The sequence below is a fragment of the Schistocerca piceifrons genome, chromosome X (assembly GCF_021461385.2).
Source record: "Schistocerca piceifrons isolate TAMUIC-IGC-003096 chromosome X, iqSchPice1.1, whole genome shotgun sequence".
NCBI classification, from domain to species: domain Eukaryota; kingdom Metazoa; phylum Arthropoda; class Insecta; order Orthoptera; family Acrididae; genus Schistocerca; species Schistocerca piceifrons.
In genome coordinates this window covers 760,390,107-760,410,278 of record NC_060149.1, presented here as the reverse complement: position 1 = coordinate 760,410,278, position 20,172 = coordinate 760,390,107, and the positions used below count along the sequence as shown (strand labels likewise).

The 20,172-nt window shown below is 39.9% G+C and overlaps 1 protein-coding gene across 1 annotated transcript in view; it reads right to left on the bottom strand.

Annotated features, from left to right (window-relative positions):
• Positions 1-20,172, bottom strand: part of LOC124721844 (heat shock 70 kDa protein 14-like) — a 195,796-nt gene that overhangs the window by 48,332 nt on the left and 127,292 nt on the right. The window contains exon 5 of the mRNA XM_047246975.1: positions 3,604-3,765. Within this exon, the coding sequence (XP_047102931.1) occupies positions 3,604-3,765 (162 nt within the window). The remainder of the gene's footprint in view (positions 1-3,603; positions 3,766-20,172) is intronic.

Here is a 20,172-nt window from a genome sequence, read left to right as displayed (position 1 = left end):
AATGGTAAGGATCTGTAACAAGAGTTATGCTATCTTGGTTGATTAAATTGCCTTCCCAGTCTCTCATACATGCTTCTCTTATCTGGGCACAAGCAACCCATCCTAATGAATTTTTTGTACCAGTGCTAAATGGCCTTCCTTGTTGGTGGCTTCTTACCATACTTGGTTTTAAGCATCCATTGAACAGCTGTAGTACACTCGTTTTTGTCGAACTCCAACACACAGAAAACCTGCCACGTTTGCGACTAGCCCTTACTATCGGCAAATTACCAAACTACATGGTATACATGGAAAAAAACCTACAGGGTTTCTCTTCAAGACGACATGTATGATATCTGTACAATGTTTGGTTCTTACGCAATAAATAATTGAAAGTGTTCCCGGACTTTATGTACACCCTGTATTAAAGCTACACAGTTTTTCTCCATTACATTATCTCACATTATAATACATTTCACCATATAAATGTAACCTTGCATGGGTTTGCAATACTAGCATTGACAACTGCTATAGCCAATTTTCTGATCACATCCTAGTAATTAACAGTAAACCTCAGTGAAGATTCTTTAAAGAATCTAACACTCATGTATAAAACAGTTTCAGACTGTATGATTACTCTACAAACGAGTTAATGTGTTAAATATATTTGACATTAAACATGTAAGTGAGAAAAGTTTAGAAAAGATTTGAAATTACGTGTAAAGTTAGTTGGAAGTTGCTAAGTGCTCTCATTCTCAAATTCTGGGTGAATATAGCCTGGACAACTTGCACGCCCTGAGTTACGCTGCCTCAAGATACGTACATCATTTCTAACTATAAGACTTTTATTACTGTGCCCGACTTTTAACATAAGATTTATACCTCTTAATGAGTAAATTATGACAGAATTTTAATGTTTTAAATTTGGCCAATAATTAAATGAAATACTGAAAGTCAAATTTTTGTTGCCCTTGGAAGCCATCAGATAGGCAATCTGTAACTGGAATCATGAACCATATGCCAAATAGTGGGTTAGATGTTTAGTAACATAGTTTACACAACAAACGTAAGACTATGAATACATCTCAATACTGTTTCAAATTGCATCATACATGTATTCTATTTCAAGGCAATTTATACTTTTCATCATCACTGAAAACTCATTAATAAACCCAAGACAATTTACTGTTCTTAATATTACTGTGTGGAGTGTAGCCATGTATGGAAGCGAAACGTGGACAATAAATAGTTCAGACAAGAAGACAATAGAAGCTTTCGAAATGTGGTGCTACAGAAGAATGCTGAAGATTAGATGGGTAGATCACATATCTAATGAGGAGGTATTGAATAGAATTGGGGAGAAGAGGAGCTTGTGGCACAACTTGACTAGAAGAAGGGATCGATTGGTAGGACATGTTCTGAGACATCGAGGGATCACCAATTTAGTATTGGAGGGCAGTGTGGAGGGTAAAAATCGTAGAGGGAGACCAAGAGATGAATACACTAAACAGATTCAGAAGGATGTAGGCTGCAGTAGGTACTGGGAGATGAAGAAGCTTGCACAGGATAGAGTAGCATGGAGAGCTGCATCAAACCAGTCTCAGGACTGAAGACCACAACAACAATATTACTGTATTTCATACACCACTGGCAGTCTTCTGTAGTGTTTGGAAAAGAATTAACAGTAAAATATTATATTTTCAAAGGAGACAGGTGCATTTTGCACATATTGTCAAAATGACCAACTACTAGGAGCGGGACAACAATCATCACTACACATAATACAAAGTGTGATAAAAAAAGTAATGGGAATTTTTTTATTTCGTGGGCTTCATACATCTGATCTTCAATTTCTTTCCTTTTTTTCTCTTGTTGATACACATGTTCCTGATATATGTTTGGGATTTTCAGCTGTTTTAAATATTTATTTTATTGTTCACAGTCGAAAAGGTTATACGTGTTTTCAGAGTCCCTGGAAAATGTTTTACTTTCGAAAAAGGTGGATCAAAGAATTTACACTAAATTTTAAACAATGGAAACTCCAGGCAGGAATATCCAACATAGGAAAAGATAGACTGCTACTTACTGTTAGTTGCAGACAGGCACAATTAAAAGATGCTTACAAATACGCTTTCAGCAACAGCCTTCATTGCAAAAAGAGACACACACTCCATTCATTCACACAAGCAAGCACACCTCATGAACTACTGACCGCCAACTCCGGCAGCTGGGGTCAGACCTAAGATGCTGGAGCTGGTGGTCATGTGTGCGTGAGGTGTGCTTGCTTGCGTGAATGAATGGTGTGCGTTTCTATTTTTCCAATGAAGGCCATTGCTAAAAGCTTATTTGAGTCTTAACTGTGCCTGTCTCCAATTTAGTGTGTTATCTTTACAGTAAGTAGCAATCTATGTTTTCCCCACATTGTTGCACTAAATTTTGCTTGAAAAATTGAATAAAGTGTAGCACAACATTTGAAATACTGACTGTGGCTTTTGGCAACTCTACTATGAGTAAGACAAGAATTTATGAGGGGTATGAACATTCCAAAGAGGGTTGAGAAGACAAAGACAGTAACCGTTCTGGATGCCCTAGCACATCATTACTTATGAAGTGGAAGTAGTAAAGAAAATGGCTCTGGAAAACCACCAAATCACCATCAGAGACGTTGCTGATGATGTCAGTGTATCCTTTGGCTCATGCCAAGGTTTTTTTTTTTTTTTTTTTTTGTGGGTGTTTTGGGAATTAAACGTGAACCAGCAGCAAAGTTTGCTCCAAAATCATGGAATTTTGACCAAAAACGTCACCACCTAGACTCCACTCAGGAAATGCTGAACAAAGTTGACAACAATCCAGAACTTCTAAATAAGATTAAAACAGGTGACAAAACATGGGTATACGGGTATGACACCAACACCAAGACCCAATCATCCCAATGGAAACTGCCTGAAGAGCCAGGACTGAAAAAAATTCAACAAATTCGATCACATGCCAAGGTTCTTCTCACTGTTTTCTTCAATGACAATTGGATAGTGCATCAAGAGTTCTTGTCTTATGGTTGTACAGTCAATAAGGAACACTACCTGTAAGTTAAGTGCTGTTTGCATGAAGCAGTCCTAAAAAGAAACCTGCCAGAACTGTGGCAAAACTACTCGTGGAAATTGCACCACGATAATGCTCCCGTTCACATCTCAATGCTTGATCACAATTTTTTGGCAAAAGCCAAAAACGTTATGTCGCCTCAGCCACCATACTCACCAAACATGGCCAAATGCAACTTCTTCCTATACCTGAGGTCGATGAAAACAATGAGAGAACGTTGTTTTGACACCCCTGATGAGATAAAAACAGAATCACTGAAGGAGCTGAACATCATAACGAAAAGTGAATTTCAGAAGCACTTCCAAGATTGGAAAAAGTGCTGGCGTAAGTGTATCATATCTGAGGGGGATTACTTTGAAGCGGAAAAGGCTGATGATTATGAATAAACTAAGATTCTTTAGTAAAATAAAAATTTCCATTACTTTTTGATCACAAATCATACATAGGGTAATTATCAACAATATTACAATAACACAGTGTCAAAAAGAGAGACATCTTGTAATAACAGAGACCAATTGAACTCACTGGTGAAATACTTCGGCGAGGAAGTTGGCAAGTATTTCTGTGAACTTGTCCCCTCCGAAGTTTGCTTTATACACATGGCCTTTCACTGTGTACATTCCTGCACAGCACAATACAACTGTAACATCCATTGTAGCTCCCCCCAGGCGATAAACGAGGCACATCCTGCAGGAGGTATGTAATCATTACTCATAAATTATTTATAAATACAAATTATATAATTACAAACAATGTTATACTAAACAACGATTACTCAATTTCTGGATAAAAAAAAACACAAAAAATTAAACCCAGTAATTATTTACAAGAACTGACTAATTTATATATGGGAGTATACAGGTTTGATTCCACATCCTACCATCCAAATTAAGGATTACACAAAATAACAAGAAGAATACATAAATTTTCTCACATGACATCTGTCCTCTAGGTTCTTGAAAGATGCTGTCACCATTAAAACAACATATTTCATTATATTACAGTCCAAGCAGAAACAACTGAATAACACATGCACATATTTCTGTATGTGGTTTCTTTATTTTATCAGATAAAAAGGAAGAAATATAAAAGTTTAACATTTTGTCAACCCAGAACATTAGGAACAGAACATTAGCTCATGAGGAGATGTGAAGGAAATGGCACTGGAATCAAATTATTATTGCATTTCTCTGAAGTGAGAAGAGGAAATCACAGAAAACTTAAATTAAAATGGCCAGGTGGAGATTTGAACCTCACTCATCTTGAAAGTGAGTTCAGATTTTGGTTTGTTATATCAACTCAATTTGAAAAAATTTAAGAGAATCATTTGATGATTACATTTCAATTATGTCCCTTTTTGCAGCTCTCTCTCTCTCTCTCTCTCTCTCTCTCTCTCTCTCTCTCTCTCTCTCTCTCTCTCTCTCTCAATAAAAGTCTGAAGCCTCCACATACCTCACCACCATAAACACACTGAACAATGGATGCCCATACAGGACATGGGGATTTGCACCTAAATTATATTTATATAATTTATATTATATTTATATAATTTATAGGTTTACGATCATTATCAAGATCTATAACATCTACCACACTGTCTGCAAACACACTTTGGTTCACATAGATAACATAACCAAATATCTGCATTTTACAGTTCTGAAAAATTACACCCTGTTACTGAATTTTCCTTAGCATAAAATGCAAAAGAGACAGAGCCTCAGAATGTAGAACAGCTGTACAGCCGGTACTAGACTGTCTGCGATTCTAAACTGTTACTTCCGGAGCCAACTAAACCAAACAACCAGAAATGAATGAAGTCATCACCAGCCAATGGCACTGCCCGATAACTATGACCTGTTGCCTTTTCAGGGATTGGGATTCTGTTGTATAGGGGTAATTATAAGGAATGTTACTTACAACCAGTGAGGTGCCAGTATTGTAATTTGGCTGGGAATGACTTCCTATGCATGCGAGTGGTGCCAGCTGTGTGCAGCACAAGACGAAGCAATGGCCACAAAGTGCATCAGTGTTCTGAATAACAGTGGGCTATTATCCTTCATAAGGAATAGTGTAGTTTGTTCTTGTAACCGTGCCTGTGTGTATTGTGGTTGATGCTTTCATTAGAGTGGTGTGTTAAGAGTTTGCACAAATGCCAAAAACAGAAACAATGACAATCCAGGAAATGGATGAACTCTTGGCAAGGCAGTTTGCCGAGCTAAAGGAGATAAATGAAGCTTTGCAAAGAGAGGGAGACTTTTAATAGCGAGAATGAGCATAAACAAGTGGATGTAGTGGAAGCAAAAGCTTTGGTTAGTTCACCTATCCCTTCTCTGGATCCTGTCACAGCTAATCTAGCAACTCCTTTTTCGGATAGGGCAACCGAGGATGTCTCAATGTTCAGTGATGACCTGGAAGCTGCCGCTAGGTTGGGCAGTTGGTCAGACAAGACATCCTTGGATGTGTCTAAATTACAGTTGGTTGTGATGCAAGCAGCATACATCAGTACCATCAAGTGCTGGATAAAGCACAGACATTTAAGCAGCTTAAGAAGGCCCACTAACCACGTTATTGCAAGCAGAATATTGCAAGGCTTTTTTAGAGAACAGCTTAATGGGTTGTCTCAAAAGTGAAGTGAGTTGGTAGAGGCATTCATAGGCAGAATTAGGAAAATCAATGCTAACTTGTACGAGCTTACACAGAAAGTAGAAGCAGACAGAATTACTCCACAAGAAGAGGAGAACAGGAATCAGATGTGTTTTTAAGAGGACTTCCAGCAGACATGTCAAGGAGAGCGACAATGGAAAACCCGAAGGATTTTGCTGCCACCATTATGGCTGCTAAGCAAGTGGAAGAGATCAATATTGTGGCCTGAGGACAAGATAAGGGTTGTGTGTTTCTTTTTCCACACAAAGGTGAAATGCTACAGCTGTGGACATATGGACCATGTTAAAAAGCAATGCAGAAAACTTCAGTGTTACAAATGTGGGTGGGTACTGACCTTCAGATGATGCGTGTTGCAGAGGTACTGGAATGCAATAACAAGATGGACATGTTGCACTATATTGTGCACTGAAGCCTGGTACATGTGAAGGAAATAGATGGGGATTGTATGGTTTTGGAAAGTGTGGATGATTTTAGCTCTGATAAGTTGAGCTTATAGATTGCAAACTTGGAGATCATGGACGAGTATAATCTGGGTAGGTCGTGTGAGGACCTTTGCCACAACCAGACCATCAACACAATTGCATCATGCGAGAAGGTAAAACAATTTGGAGGGAAGAGATAAGTCAACAATGAAAGTCTTGTTAATATGATTTGTCAACCTGTTCAATCCCGGTCAATCACTACCTGCAATACTGGTAACTCGCCATACCATACCAACGGTTAACAATGCTCTAGTGTATAAGAAGCCGTACAGGATACCTAGGCAGCTATAACCTATACTGGAAGAATTTATTGATCAACTGCTGGCTGAGGGCAATACTGAAACAAAGTTACAGTCCATCGGCAGCTACCATTGTAATAGTCCTGAAAAAATCATAGAATGGAACAAAAAAGCATAGATTTTGCTGCATGAGCGGTGATGGACAGACATCCTGTACTAAATATAATGGAGATTAGAGAGAACTTAAGTCAATGTAAATACTTCACAATGTGTATGAGGAGTGGTTATCACTGTTGGAAGTGGTTCTGGAAAGGCGGCCAAAGACCACATTTACTGTCCCTTGGAGTCACTATCAATATTTTAGGCTGCCATTTGGTCTGAAGAATGTGCCAGCTATCTCGGAGGCTATTAGTATCCGATGGAGTGCTCAGAGGATTAAAATCAAGACTGTTTTTTATCTCAACAACATAATTGCATTTTCTAAGGATATGGAAGAGCACATGCAATGGTCAGAAGAATTCTTTAAGAGGCTAAATCCAGCACAGTTAACACTCTGTAATGAGAGAAAGATGTGAATATTGACGCACGCCTAACTTCTGCAGAATGTGTTTTCTTACCACCACAAACTACATAGCAGTTTCAATCATTTTTATGGTTCTGTAATTAATAATGGGAATTCATTGAAGAGTTTGCCGAAATTGCTAAGCTATTGAATCATTTGTTGAAAAAAGGTGTGGAATTTCCATAGTCAACTTTTAGACAGCATTTGAAAAATTGAAGGGAGCATTGACAACAAACCTGGTACTGATATTCCCAAACTATGAGGGACAATTTATTCTGTCATGTTTCACTAGGCATGGCCTCCACCTCAGAAGGTATGGGAAGGGGAAGCTGGCAAAGCTTAAAGACGACAGTGTAGTGGGTGTTGGTAGGATCACTCATGGAAAAATTCCTGTAGTAGTTGACGTTGAAGCTGCACCTATTTTAGAGTGAAGACAGCTGATATGTATACCTGCTAAAAGGAAGTCCCTCTAACTAAAGGCTTATATTCAGAGGAAGTCATGTTTCCAAGAAGAGAAGGAATTAGCATATTTCATCAAAATATAAAAGGTATTAGAGATAAAGTTAGTGAACTGCTTACAGATGTGATTCTGGAATTATTGGTATATTGGAGTACCACAAAATAATTTGACAATTCAGGGGCTTCCTTTACCAGGATACAGATTAGCTGGCTGTTTTTCAAGGAGTTCTTTGTGGGGTGGGGAAGTTGCTTCTTGTTGTTGTGGTCTTCAGTCCTGAGACTGGTTTGATGCAGCTCTCCGTGCTACTCTATCCTGTGCAAGCTTCTTCATCTCCCAGTACCTACTGCAACCTACATCCTTGTCAATCTGCTTAGTGTATTCATCTCTTGGTCTCCCTCTACGATTTTTACCCTCCACGCTGCCCTCCAATACTAAATTGGTGATCCCCTGATGCCTAAGAACATGTCCTACCAACCGATCCCTTCTTCTAGTCAAGTTGTGCCACAAACTTCTCTTCTCCCCAATCCTATTCAACACCTCCTCATTAGTTATGTGATCTACCCATCTAATCATAAGCATTCTTCTGTAGCACCACATTTTGAAAGCTTCTGTTCTCTTCTAGTCCAAACTATTTATCGTCCATGTTTCACTTCCTTACATGGCTACACTCCACACAAATACTTTCAGAAACGACTTCCTGACACTTAAATCTATACTCGATGTTAACGAATTTCTCTTCTTCAGAAATGCTTTCCTTGCCATTGCCAGTCTACATTTCATATCCTCTCTACTTCGACCATCATCAGTTATTTTGCTCCCCAAATAGCAAAACTCCTTTACTACTTTAAGTGTCTCATTTCCTAACCTAATACCCTCAGCATCACCCGACTTAATTCGACTACATTCCATTATCCTCATTTTGCTTTTGTTGATATTCATCGTATATCCTCCTTTCAAGACACTATCCATTCCGTTCAACTGCTCTTCCAAGTCCTTTGCTGTCTGTGACAGAATTACAATGTCATCGGCGAACCTCAAAGTTTTTATTACTTCTCCATGGATTTTAATACCTACTCCAAATTTTTCTTTTGTTTCCTTCATTGCTTCCTCAATATACAGATTGAATAACATCGGGGAGAGGCTACAACCCTGTCTCACTCCTTTCCCAACCACTGCTTCCCTTTCATGCCCCTCAACTCTTATAACTGCCATCTGGTTTCTGTACAGATTGTAAATAACCTTTGGCTCCCTATATTTTACCCCCGCCACCTTTAGAATTTGAAAGAGAGTATTCCAGTCAACATTGTCAAATCATTCTCTAAGTCTACAAATGATAGAAACGTACGTTTGCCTTTCCTTAATCTTTCTTTTAAGATAAGTCGTAGGGTCAGTATTGCCTCACGTGTTCCAATATTTCTACGGAATCCAAACTGATCTTCCCCTAGGTTGGCTTCTACTAGTTTTTTCATTCGTCTGTAAAGAATTCGCATTAGTATTTTGCAACCGTGACTTATTAAACTGATAGTTCGGTAATTTTCACATCTGTCAACACCTGCTTTCTTTGGGATTGGAATTATTATATTCTTCTTGAAGTCTGAGGGTATTTCGCCTGTCTCATGCATCTTGCTCACCAGATGGTAGAGTTTTGTCAGGACTGGCTCTCCCAAGGCCGTCAGTAGTTCTAATGGAATGTTGTCTACTCCCGGGGCCTTGTTTCGACTCAGGTCTTTCAGTGCTGTGTGAAACTCTTCACGCAGTATCGTATCTCCCATTTCATCTTCATTTTCATCCTCTTCCATTTCCATAATATTGTCCTCAAGTACATCGCCCTTGTATAGACCCTCCATATACTCCTTCCACCTTTCTGCTTTCCCTTCTTTGCTTATAACTGTGTTTCGATCTGAGCTGCTGATATTCATACAAGTGGTTCTCTTTTCTTCGAAGGTCTCTTTAATTTTCCTGTAGGCCGTATCTATCTTACCCCTAGTGAGATAAGCCTCTATATCCTTACATTTGTCCTCTAGCCACCACTGCTTAGCCATTTTGCACTTCCTGTCGATCTCATTTTTGAGACGTTTGTATTCCTTTTTGCCTGCTTCATTTACTGCATTTTTATATTTTCTCCTTTCATCAATTAAATTCAATATTTCTTCTGTTACCCAAGGATTTCTACTAGCCCTCGTCTTTTTACCTACTTGATCCTTTGCTGCCTTCACTACTTCATCCCTCAAAGCTACCCATTCTTCTTCTACTGTATTTCTTTCCCCCATTCCTACCATTTGTTCTCTTACGCTCTCCCTGAAACTCTGTGCAACCTCTGGTTTAGTCAGTTTATCCAGGTCCCATCTCCTTAAATTCTCGCCTTTTTGCAGTTTCTTCAGTTTTAATCTACTGTTCATAACCAATAGATTGTGGTCAGAGCCCACATCTGCCCCTGGAAATGTCTTACAATTTAAAACCTGGTTCCTAAATCTCTGTCTTACCATTATATAATCTATCTGAAATCTGTCAGTTTCTCCAGGCTTCTTCCATGTATACAACCTTCTTTTATGATTCTTGAACCAAGTGTTAGCTATGATTAAGTTGTGCTCTGTGCAAAATTCTACCAGGCGGCTTCCTCTTTCATTTCTTAGCACCAATCCATGTTTACCTACTACGTTTCCTTCTCTCCCGTTTCCTACTACCGAATTCCAGTCACCCATGACTATTAAACTTTCGTCTCCCTTCACTATCTGAATAATTTCTTTTATTTCGTCATACATTTCTTAAATTTCTTCGTCATCTGCAGAGCTAGCTGGCATATAAACTTGTACTACTGTAGTAGGCATGTATTTTAAATTAACTAAGGCATTTGATTGTGTAGATCACAAAATACTGCTCCAGAAGTTGGACCATTACGGAATACGGGGAGTAGCTCACAATTGGTTCACCTCTTATTTTAGCAACAGACACAAAGAGGTTATTATTCACAATGTTGAGAATGGCTGTGATGTGGGGGTCTCAGTGGGGTACAGTCAAGTGGGGGCAGACCCAGGGATCGGTGTTGGTGCCACTCCTGTTCCTTATTTATATAAATGATATGCCCTCTAGTATTATGGGTAACTAAAATATTTCTGTTTCCCGATGACACTAGCTTGGTAGTAAAGGATGTTGTGTCCAACATTGGCTTGGTTTCAAATAGTGCAGTTCATGACCTAAGTTCATGGCTAGTAGAAAATAAACTAACACCAAATCACAGTAAGACTCAGTTTCTACAGTTTCTAACACACAATTCAACAAAACCTGACATTTTAATTTCACAGAGTGGGCATATTTAGTGAAACTGAACAGTTAAAATTTCTAGGTGCTCAGATAGATAGTAAACTGTCATGGGAAGCCCACATTTAGGATCTTGTTCAAAGACTTAATGCTGCCATTTTTACTATTGGAACAATATCTGAAGTGAGCGATCATTCGACACAAAAATTAGTCTACTTTGCTTATTTTCATTCGCTTGTATCATATGGTGGTATATTTTGGGGTAAGTTCTTGTTGTATTGTAGATTGCATTTACTTAAATTTATGGATAGACTTTTTTTGGGTTCATATACATTTTATTTTTATCTATTATTACTTTTATGTTGTAATTTCATGTACTGACATGTTCCATGACCTGGGAGATTTTCTCCTCAGTTTGGTCCTATGGAACTTGACATGTAAATAAAATAAATAAAATTAATTTGAATGTTGATTTTTGTGCATCATTATCTGACAGGCCATTACTAAATTTGATCACAATGTGCTTCTCAATTTGAAGACAAGCTATTGAAAACAACAATACGTATGATCCTGCGACTATTTCCCCACGCTCTAGTTACAAAGTGTGACATCTTTATCAGATTGGAAGTTTATTAATGTTATTTTTGCTGTAAATTAGTCAAAAATATAATATTGAAATCTTTACCAAATTAATTTGATGTGTATCTTATAAACTGAGATTGACAAAGTCCTAAGTCTGGAAAGTAAAGTCATCTCATCGAACTGAGAGGTGAAGTGAAAACTATACTTAAAAATAACCCATCTTTAATCCAGTTTCTAAAAATATGGATTGTACCTAGTAAGATGTCCTAGGTCTTTGAGGCATGTGGTTTACAATATATCATGTGAGTATGGAGTGAATTATTACAACAGTGTAATCACATTATTAATGAACAGTGCAAGAAACACTCCAAAATGTATAACTAAGACGTTGTGAGAAACCATTCATTGCAAAGCATGGTGTTACCAACACACACAAATTATTATTTGACAACACTGAAATCCTGGCACACACCTTGTGTTACTGGGATTCATTTATCAAGAAAGCAGTGGAGATCCACAAGTGTCCTAAATTTTTTAATGGAGTTGATGGCGTCACCTGAATCCCAACATGGTGGAAAGATCTAGAAAACAATATACACCCCATACTAATGTGAGTGGCTGATCTGTTTCCTTATCATTGTTGTGGTATTATTGGTAAAGCGAGCATAAGCATGAGCATTAGCAGTACTAAAGAAAGCACGAGAGCTTTAAATCTGACAGATATGTGTTGACTAGAGTTTGTTTACATCTTACAGTTTGTCATACCAAGGTATTAAGGAGACATTTTGGGAACTTGCTTACCTGTTTTGGTGAATTTCAGTAGTTGTTTCTGTTTGAGTGAGTGTATGTTCAGTGAATTCTGGAAGTAGTCAAAGATACAGGTTTTTAGTTATTCCAAGATAGATACCAGAGACTATATGCTCATTTCATTAACAATGTATCAAGTTACATCTTCATTTTAATATTTGGTGGCTAAAATCTGCTTCATTTTAAATGATCAAGACTTTTTATTTAAAAAAAAAATTACACGGACATGATCAAATCTGGTAGAAGTAATATTACTGAATATATTGCTGTGTTGGTCTAGAACAAAATTAGGTAAGTAGAACCCAACAACATACAGATACTAACTTTATATAAATTAATCCATTGAGTAGGAGGAGTTGTCAAACAGAAATTATTTCAGTTGTTTTTAAAACTTTTATTATGTGCCTGCACCCTTAATTTGTAGGTGATGTTTTCAAATATTTTTACAGCTGAGTAAGTTAAGTTGTGAATAGTGGAGGCAATTTTTGTTCCAAGTGTTAGACTTACAAACAATACTACTATTTTTAAATTGTGCCTGGTGCCTCACAACAAACTTCATAAGAGAGGTTGTTAGGATGCCTAAATTTTTAAACAATTGCCTTCATGAAGTTTGAGGATGACCACCAGATATCCTTACAGAATATTTCTGTATGATGAATATCTTGGTGGTAAAGGATGTTGTGTGCAACATTGGCTCGGATTCAAATAGTGCAGTTCATGACCTAAGTTTGTGGCTTGTAGAAAATAAACTAACGCTAAATCACAGTAAGACTAAGTTTTTAGTTTCTAGCACACAATTCAACAAAACCTGACGTTTTAATTGCAAAGAATGGGCATATGATTAGTGAAACTGTAAAGTTCAAATTTCTAGGTGTTCAGATAGATAGTAAACTGTTGTGGAAAAGCCAAGTTCAGGATCTTGTTCAAAGACTTTGTGCTGCCACTTTTACTATTCGAATCATATCTGAAGTGAGTGATCATTCGACATGAAAATTAGCCTACTTTGCTTATTTTCATTCGCTTATATCATATGGTATTATATTTTGGGGTAACTCATCCCACTCTAAAACGATATTTTTGGCTCAGAAAGAGGCAGTTCAGGCAATAAGTGGTGTAGGTTCATGAACCTCTTGTCGAACCCTGTTCACGAGTCTGGGTATTTTGACATTGGCCTCTCAATATATATATTCCTTAAAGTCATTTCTTGTTAACAATATTAGCTTATTCCCAAGAATGAGTAGCTTTCACTCAGTTAATACTTGCCAGAAATCAAACCTGCATTTGGATCAGACTTCCTTAACTGTTGTGCAGAAGGGTGTGCAGTATACTGCTGGATCCATTTTCAATAAGCTACCACAAAAATTCAAAACTCTTTCAAATCGAAACCGAAGAGTTTCCTCACAACTCACTCCTATTCTGTCAAGGAGTTCCTTGAAAAGTTGATACTTTTTGTATGGTTGATTGCATTTACTTAAACTTATGGACTGACTGACTTTCGGGTTCATAAACATTTATTTTTATCTGTTATAACTTTTATGTTTTAATTTCATGTACTGACACGTTCCATGACCTTGGAGATTTGCTCCCCAATTTGGTCCTACAGAACCTGACATGTAAATAAATAAATAAATAAAATAAATAAACATGAACAGTCAGGTGATTGAATATATTCCCAGTTAGGATGTAGATGGCAAGGATCACCTGACAGAATATACATTGATACAGACGAATAAGTAGAACAGAACTATTCAACCACAGAGATGGAAATGTTGGCTGTTATTTATGCTATTACGTATTTCCACTGTTATTCGTACACGAAAAAGTTTAAAGTTGTGACAGACCATGCTGTGTTGAAGTGATTGCTGGGACCACAAGAGGCTCCAAGTATGTTAACGTATTGTGCTCTGAAATCAAGTGAATTTAACTATGAAGGCATATACCAATCAGGAAAGAAAAACAGAATTTTGAGAGCCCAAGAAGGAAGATTTGATTTCAAGTATTTAGGGCACAGCTGCAGTCCACAAAGCACTATGGCCTGTTGTGTAGGAATATGAAATACAGCCCCAGTGTGGTGCCAACTGCGCTTGAAATGATTAATGACTATCATATGACCTTATACATGGTATTTCATTAAGAATGGTCTATATTCAAGGATATTACAGGAACGATCATTCGAAGCGAAAAAATCTGGTAAAGATGGACTCCAAAATGCATGTCGTAAGAGCTATGAACACCTCATATTCGATACTGTGAACCAAATCTTTTCTACCATGAGCTCTTTGCTTTCCATATTTTGGTAGGTGGGTAGTATGGGCCAAACCAAGAAAAAATTGTGTACTAAACATAGGCTCTAAAATGCATACCTTAAGAGCTATGAACCCTTGTTCAGTAGAAAAGATGTCTTTCACAGTAGCAAAGCTATTAAAGATATGCATTTTTGAGTCCACATTTACCTGACAATTTTTTTCTTGTTGTGGTCCATTCTACCTCATCCCAAAATATGGAAAGCATGTTTCATAGAATCAAAGATGAAGAAAGCTCATAACTGTTACAGTATGCATTTTAAAACAAGTACAGTGGCAAAGACAATGGTGAAAAGCTGGTTGCTGAAGTTTAGTGTTCCTGATACAATAATTACAAATCAGGGCACTAATTTTATATCCAGTATGATTAAGCACTTATGTCATTTACTAAGCACTCACAAGCTCAGGACTAGCCCTTGGCTCCCTCAGTCTATCAGGAAAACAGAATACATTCACTGTACAGTTGGTAAGATGTTGAGTAGTTGTTGTGAACTTCCATCACAATGATTGGTACATTTACCTTCTGTATGTCATGTCAGCTTACAATTCTGATGTCCAGTGTAGTGTTGGTCCATCACCATATGAGGTAATATATGGTACAAATCTGACTTCTGTTTTTGTGGTGATTAAGCCTAAAATTGGAAAAACTGGGAATCAGTTACGAAGTTTGCAATGACATTACACAATGTTTGGAAGAAGGTAAAGACAGCAAACACAGATGCACTAGAGTGTCAATAGCAAATAGGATCACATATAGACCAATTACCACAGTTCAGAATTGGTCAATGGGTCTTAGTGATGAATCCCTGCTCACCTACGAACAAAACAATGAAATTTCTGATGACGCCACAGACCATAGCAGGTCATAAAAATGAAGTCACTCATTAATGTAAAGTTATAATTACGAACGAAGACTCCCATTGTTCATGATGGACATGTTAAGCCATTTAAGGGAACTGTGATGCTCTACTTCAAGTGCTGACATCACTGCCAGTAGAGAGCACTAAATCTAAGAAAGCAAGGGAAGAAGGATGAGCAAAGTGTGCATTATGTGCCTTACGCAATTAGATCACAATGAGGAGTAACAATGATTGTTTTGTTTTAAGACATTAAAACAACTAAGGTCATATGCGTCCATGTCAGAACAGTAGAACACAAAGATGAGAAAGGAGTTAAAAGCAACTACAATCAACGGACAGCCTCTCTTGGAGAAACAGCCATAAAGACAATGGAGGTCCTGAACTAAAGATTAAATATCTTTCGCCATACTGCTACAACGGATAAAAAGCAAAACACGGTCAACAGCTCTCTCACTGTTCACTAAAATGGCCGATAAATTGGACAGCAAACATACAGTACAACTTAAGTGGTTGAAAAAGGGCATCCCATAAGGAAATGCCGAACAGTTAAACGTTGATGACAATGAGCATTAAGAAAGTGGTGGGAAACACCACTTAACAAATGATGGCTAAAAAGACAGTGCCCAACACTCAACCTAGCTAAAATGATCTCCTCGTGGCAAGGGGGCCAAGAGAAGGTTGTCCAAGCTACTGGGAGAGGTTTAATTCCCTGCAGCTTATTAGTGTGAAGGGAAGACTAGTGGTGACGCCAAAGTGACACCACTTGCTGACAGATGGCGATAAGCAGATCATCGGAAGGAATGGAAGAACTAGCTGGCTGAGGTAGGAGGACTGCAACCTTGGCAGCAGCATCAGCAGCCTCGTTTCGCATCAGACCAATGTGACCAGGAACCCACATAAACATCACTGTGGCCCCATCAAGAGTGAGGAAGTGAAAGCTTTCCTGGACCCACTGCACTAAGGGATGGATGATGTGCATCACACACAGGCTCTGAGGGTATAGAGTCACAGCAAATGACACAATCGAACAGCCTGTGTCACTGGATGTATGATGTGGCCTGATACAGGGTACCGCTCTGCTGTAAATACTGAGCAGTCTTCCAAAAGCTGACACCAAAAATGCTCTGTGGAAATAACGAAAGCACACCCAATACTATGGTCAGTCGGAGAGCCATCAGCATTCAAAAAGGTACTACGGCGAAGTTCCGTACGAAGATCGAAAAATCTTATGGGGATAGAGCGAGTCTGGAGTAGTCTCCTTATGAATCAAATGAAGTACAAGGTGAACGTGAGCCGCTGCACGAAGCCAAGGTGGTGAAGGGTTCACACCCAAAGGAAAAGTGGCAGGTAGTTTTAAGTTAATCTGCTGGTGCAATAACCGAAAGCAAACTCCAGGAGATAACAGAGAAGAGGGACATGCACCATACTGACGGTCAAAGGAGGAGGCATAGGATGAGTAGCCAGGCACGGCAGACAAACGGCATGCATACCTGCTGAGGAGAGCATGTATGTACAGTATGTAGTGGGTTGTTTGGGTGCACGACAGCAAGGTCTTCAGCGCCCGCTCCCAGTAACAGATTAAGATGGGTGCCAAGAAAATACTCAGAATAGTAAGATAAAACAGAACGTAAAATACAGGTAACAAGCTTGGAAAAATATGTGCCTACCCACACCAAAGCATGCTGTCAGCAGTAAAACTTGGACAACACAGGAAGGAAGTGGTACAGGGACCTAAAACAATATAGCAGATGGGAGTGGCTAGCTGACCACAAGGAAAAAAGGGAGGAGCCAGCCACTTTGCAAGACACAAAAACCTCCAGCCTAGAAGTTTAGACCAGAGTCCTGACACCTCACAAAACTTTAAAATCCTAGACACATACATCTCATCATTAGCTAAAACACAGGGCAGATCCCCATCAACTTGTGCTTCTGCCCTTGCATCACGGTATGAAATGCAGTCTGTTAAAACGTGCCAGACAGAGATGTGCGCACCACAAGCATCACAAAACGGGGGATCCTCCCCCCCGTAATAGAAAGCTATGTGTGAGAGGACAGCGCCCAATCCGAAGACGCACGAGGGTCACTTCTTCCCACCTCAGCAACCGGCAGGAGGAACACCACAGCCGAGTTGTTGACTTCACCAACAGCAGTTTATTGGCAGTCACCGCCAGCAATTCTTCCTCTCACAACTCCACGCACTTCTTGTGGAGTGCAGAAATGACTGACTGCTCTCTGCAGGCCTCCTTGGCAGCCCGATTGGCCCATATTCCTACATGACCAGGCACCCAGCAGAAGGACACCTCCTTACCCTGCCGTTGGAGCAAGTACAGTTGGTCATATATCAGCTGAACCATCTCCTCAGTTGGGTACAGATTCTGCAGTGATTGTAAGGCACTAAGAGAATCAGAGCAGAGGAGAAATCGATTGCCCCAAACATGATCCATCCACTCCATTGCCTTCAGGATCGCATGGAGCTCCGCTGCGAAAACAGTATATTCATCAGGGAGGCGAATCCGGGTAACATATCAGGTAACATTACAGAACAGCCAATGAAATTCTCCTGTTTGGAGCCATCAGTGTAAATGACGGTAAAACCGTGACGCACACCTAAAATGTCAAAAAACAGAGATTGGAATGTAAAATCTGGTGTACTATCTTTCTTAAAATTAGTCAAATCTAAAATAAGTCTGGGTCTCCGGAGGAGTCAAGGTGGAAATCTGCTCCAACCGTGACGGAAAACATGAAGACAAGCCATATCCATCGCAGAGAGGCAATCCCGTGCGTGAATCCCCTAGGGCCGCATCGCTCGTTGCCGGTTATGAAATAGCCGTGCCAGAGGAAGCTGAGCAATGGTATGGTATGCAGGTGTGTATGGTGTGGACAAAGTTTTACACGCCTGGCGCACCATAAGTAGCCGCCACCGCATATGAAGTGGCGGTTCACCAGCCTCTGCACAGAGGCTTGGTATGGGGCTAGTTCTGAATGCCCCAGTGGCCAACCGAAGCCCTTCATGGTGCACAACGTTCAACATCTTTAAGTAAGAAGGCCTCTAAGACCCATACACCATGCACCCATAATCGAGCTGAGATAGCACAAACGCCCTGTAAAACTGGAGCAGACAAGTCCTGTCGGCTACCCATGTACTGTGGCTAAGATATTTCAAAATACTTAAAGCCTAAGTGACAGTCGTTTTAGGTCTTTAAGATGAGGTAACCACGTAAACTTCGAGCAAAAAACGGGCCCCACAAATCTCACCGTCTCTTTAAAAGCAAGGACAGTGTCCCTCATCCTCAACTCAGTAAAAGGTTACAAATGAACGAGAACGGTGAAAAAGAATACATGTGGACTTCTCAGTGGAAAACTTAAAACCACTCTTCTGCACCCAGTCATCCAAATGTCTAAAAGTAAGTTGCAACTGATGCGTTGTTGTTGCAAGGCTTGAAGAAGAGCAAAACAAAGAGAAATCATCCACAAACAAGGAACACTGGACAGGACTTTTCACTATGGAGGTAATGCTATTAGTAGTGATGGCAAAGACAGTCACACTTAAAACACTACCCTGAGGGACACCATTCTCCTGCTCAAAGCAGTCAAACAGGACGTCACCAATTTGGTATCTAAAATATCGTGGCGAGAGGAAAGACTGAATAAAAAGAGGAAGACAACCACGAAAATCCCATTCATGAAGCTGCTCCAGGATGAGAAGCCTCCAAGTGGTATCGTAGGCCTTCTCGATGTCAAAAAATGCACCTAGAAGGTGGTGATGGTGGTGGAAAACTTGCTGTATAGCCACCTCCAGGAGGGCAAGGTTATCGAAGGTGGAACAAACCCTCCTGAACCCACACTGAAAGCGACTAAGGACTTGCCGGGATTCTAACATCCAGACAAGGCGCCGGTTGACCATCCGCTCCCAGGTCTTTCCTGTGCAACTAGTGAGGGCAACACTATGGTAGCTACTTGGGCTCGTGCGGTCTTTCCAGGTTTTAAAAAGGGAATTAAAACTGCCTCATGCCACGAGTCAGGAAAGTGACATGACGCCCAAATGGCATTAAAAAGTGCGAGGAGAATTTCTTTGTTGCGCCTTGTGAGGTGCCGTAGCATACTGTAATGGATCCTGTCGTGACCAGGTGATGTGTCACGATAATGCAGAATCCAACTCCCACATGGAAAATGGGCAATTGTAAATTTCATTAGAAGTGGACTGGAAGTCCAGAGTATACCTCTCAGCAAACGCTCTATGGCACTGGAAACCCGGATCCTGACTGGCTGTTGCAGTAACCGTGGCAAAATACGCTGCCATAGCGTGGGCAATGTCTCGTGGATCCGTGTGGAGAGTGCCATTATTCATTACAGCAGCCATGGGTCACCTCCCTCCTCTCCCAGAAATTCTCCTGATGGTCTCCCACACAATCGAACTTTTGGTGGAACGATTAATGGCGTTCAGGCACTGTTGCCACCACCTCGTCTTGCTCTCTCTAATAATGCCGCGACATTTTGCCCTCGCCACCTGAAAGGTTGCAAGATTCTCAGCAGTCGGCCGACACTGGAACTGGCGCAGAGCCGCACGCCTGGTCCTGATTGCAGAGCAGCATTCGGCACTCCACCAAGGGACAGGTTGCCTCTTCCGGTGGCCTGTGGACTGTGGAATGGATGCTGCAGTGGCATGGTGGACCATTTTTGTAATATGATCCACCCACGCCTCAACATTCGCACAGTGTTCGAACTGGGCCAACTGGCTATGAAGTGTCCAGTTGGCCCCACTGAGCACCCATTGCAGAACGGCGTGCTCAAAATCCACATTGTACAGTGGTTAGTAAATTGCGAGACTCAAGCCACCATACCAGCCTGTCATGACTCATACAATCCATCACATTCCA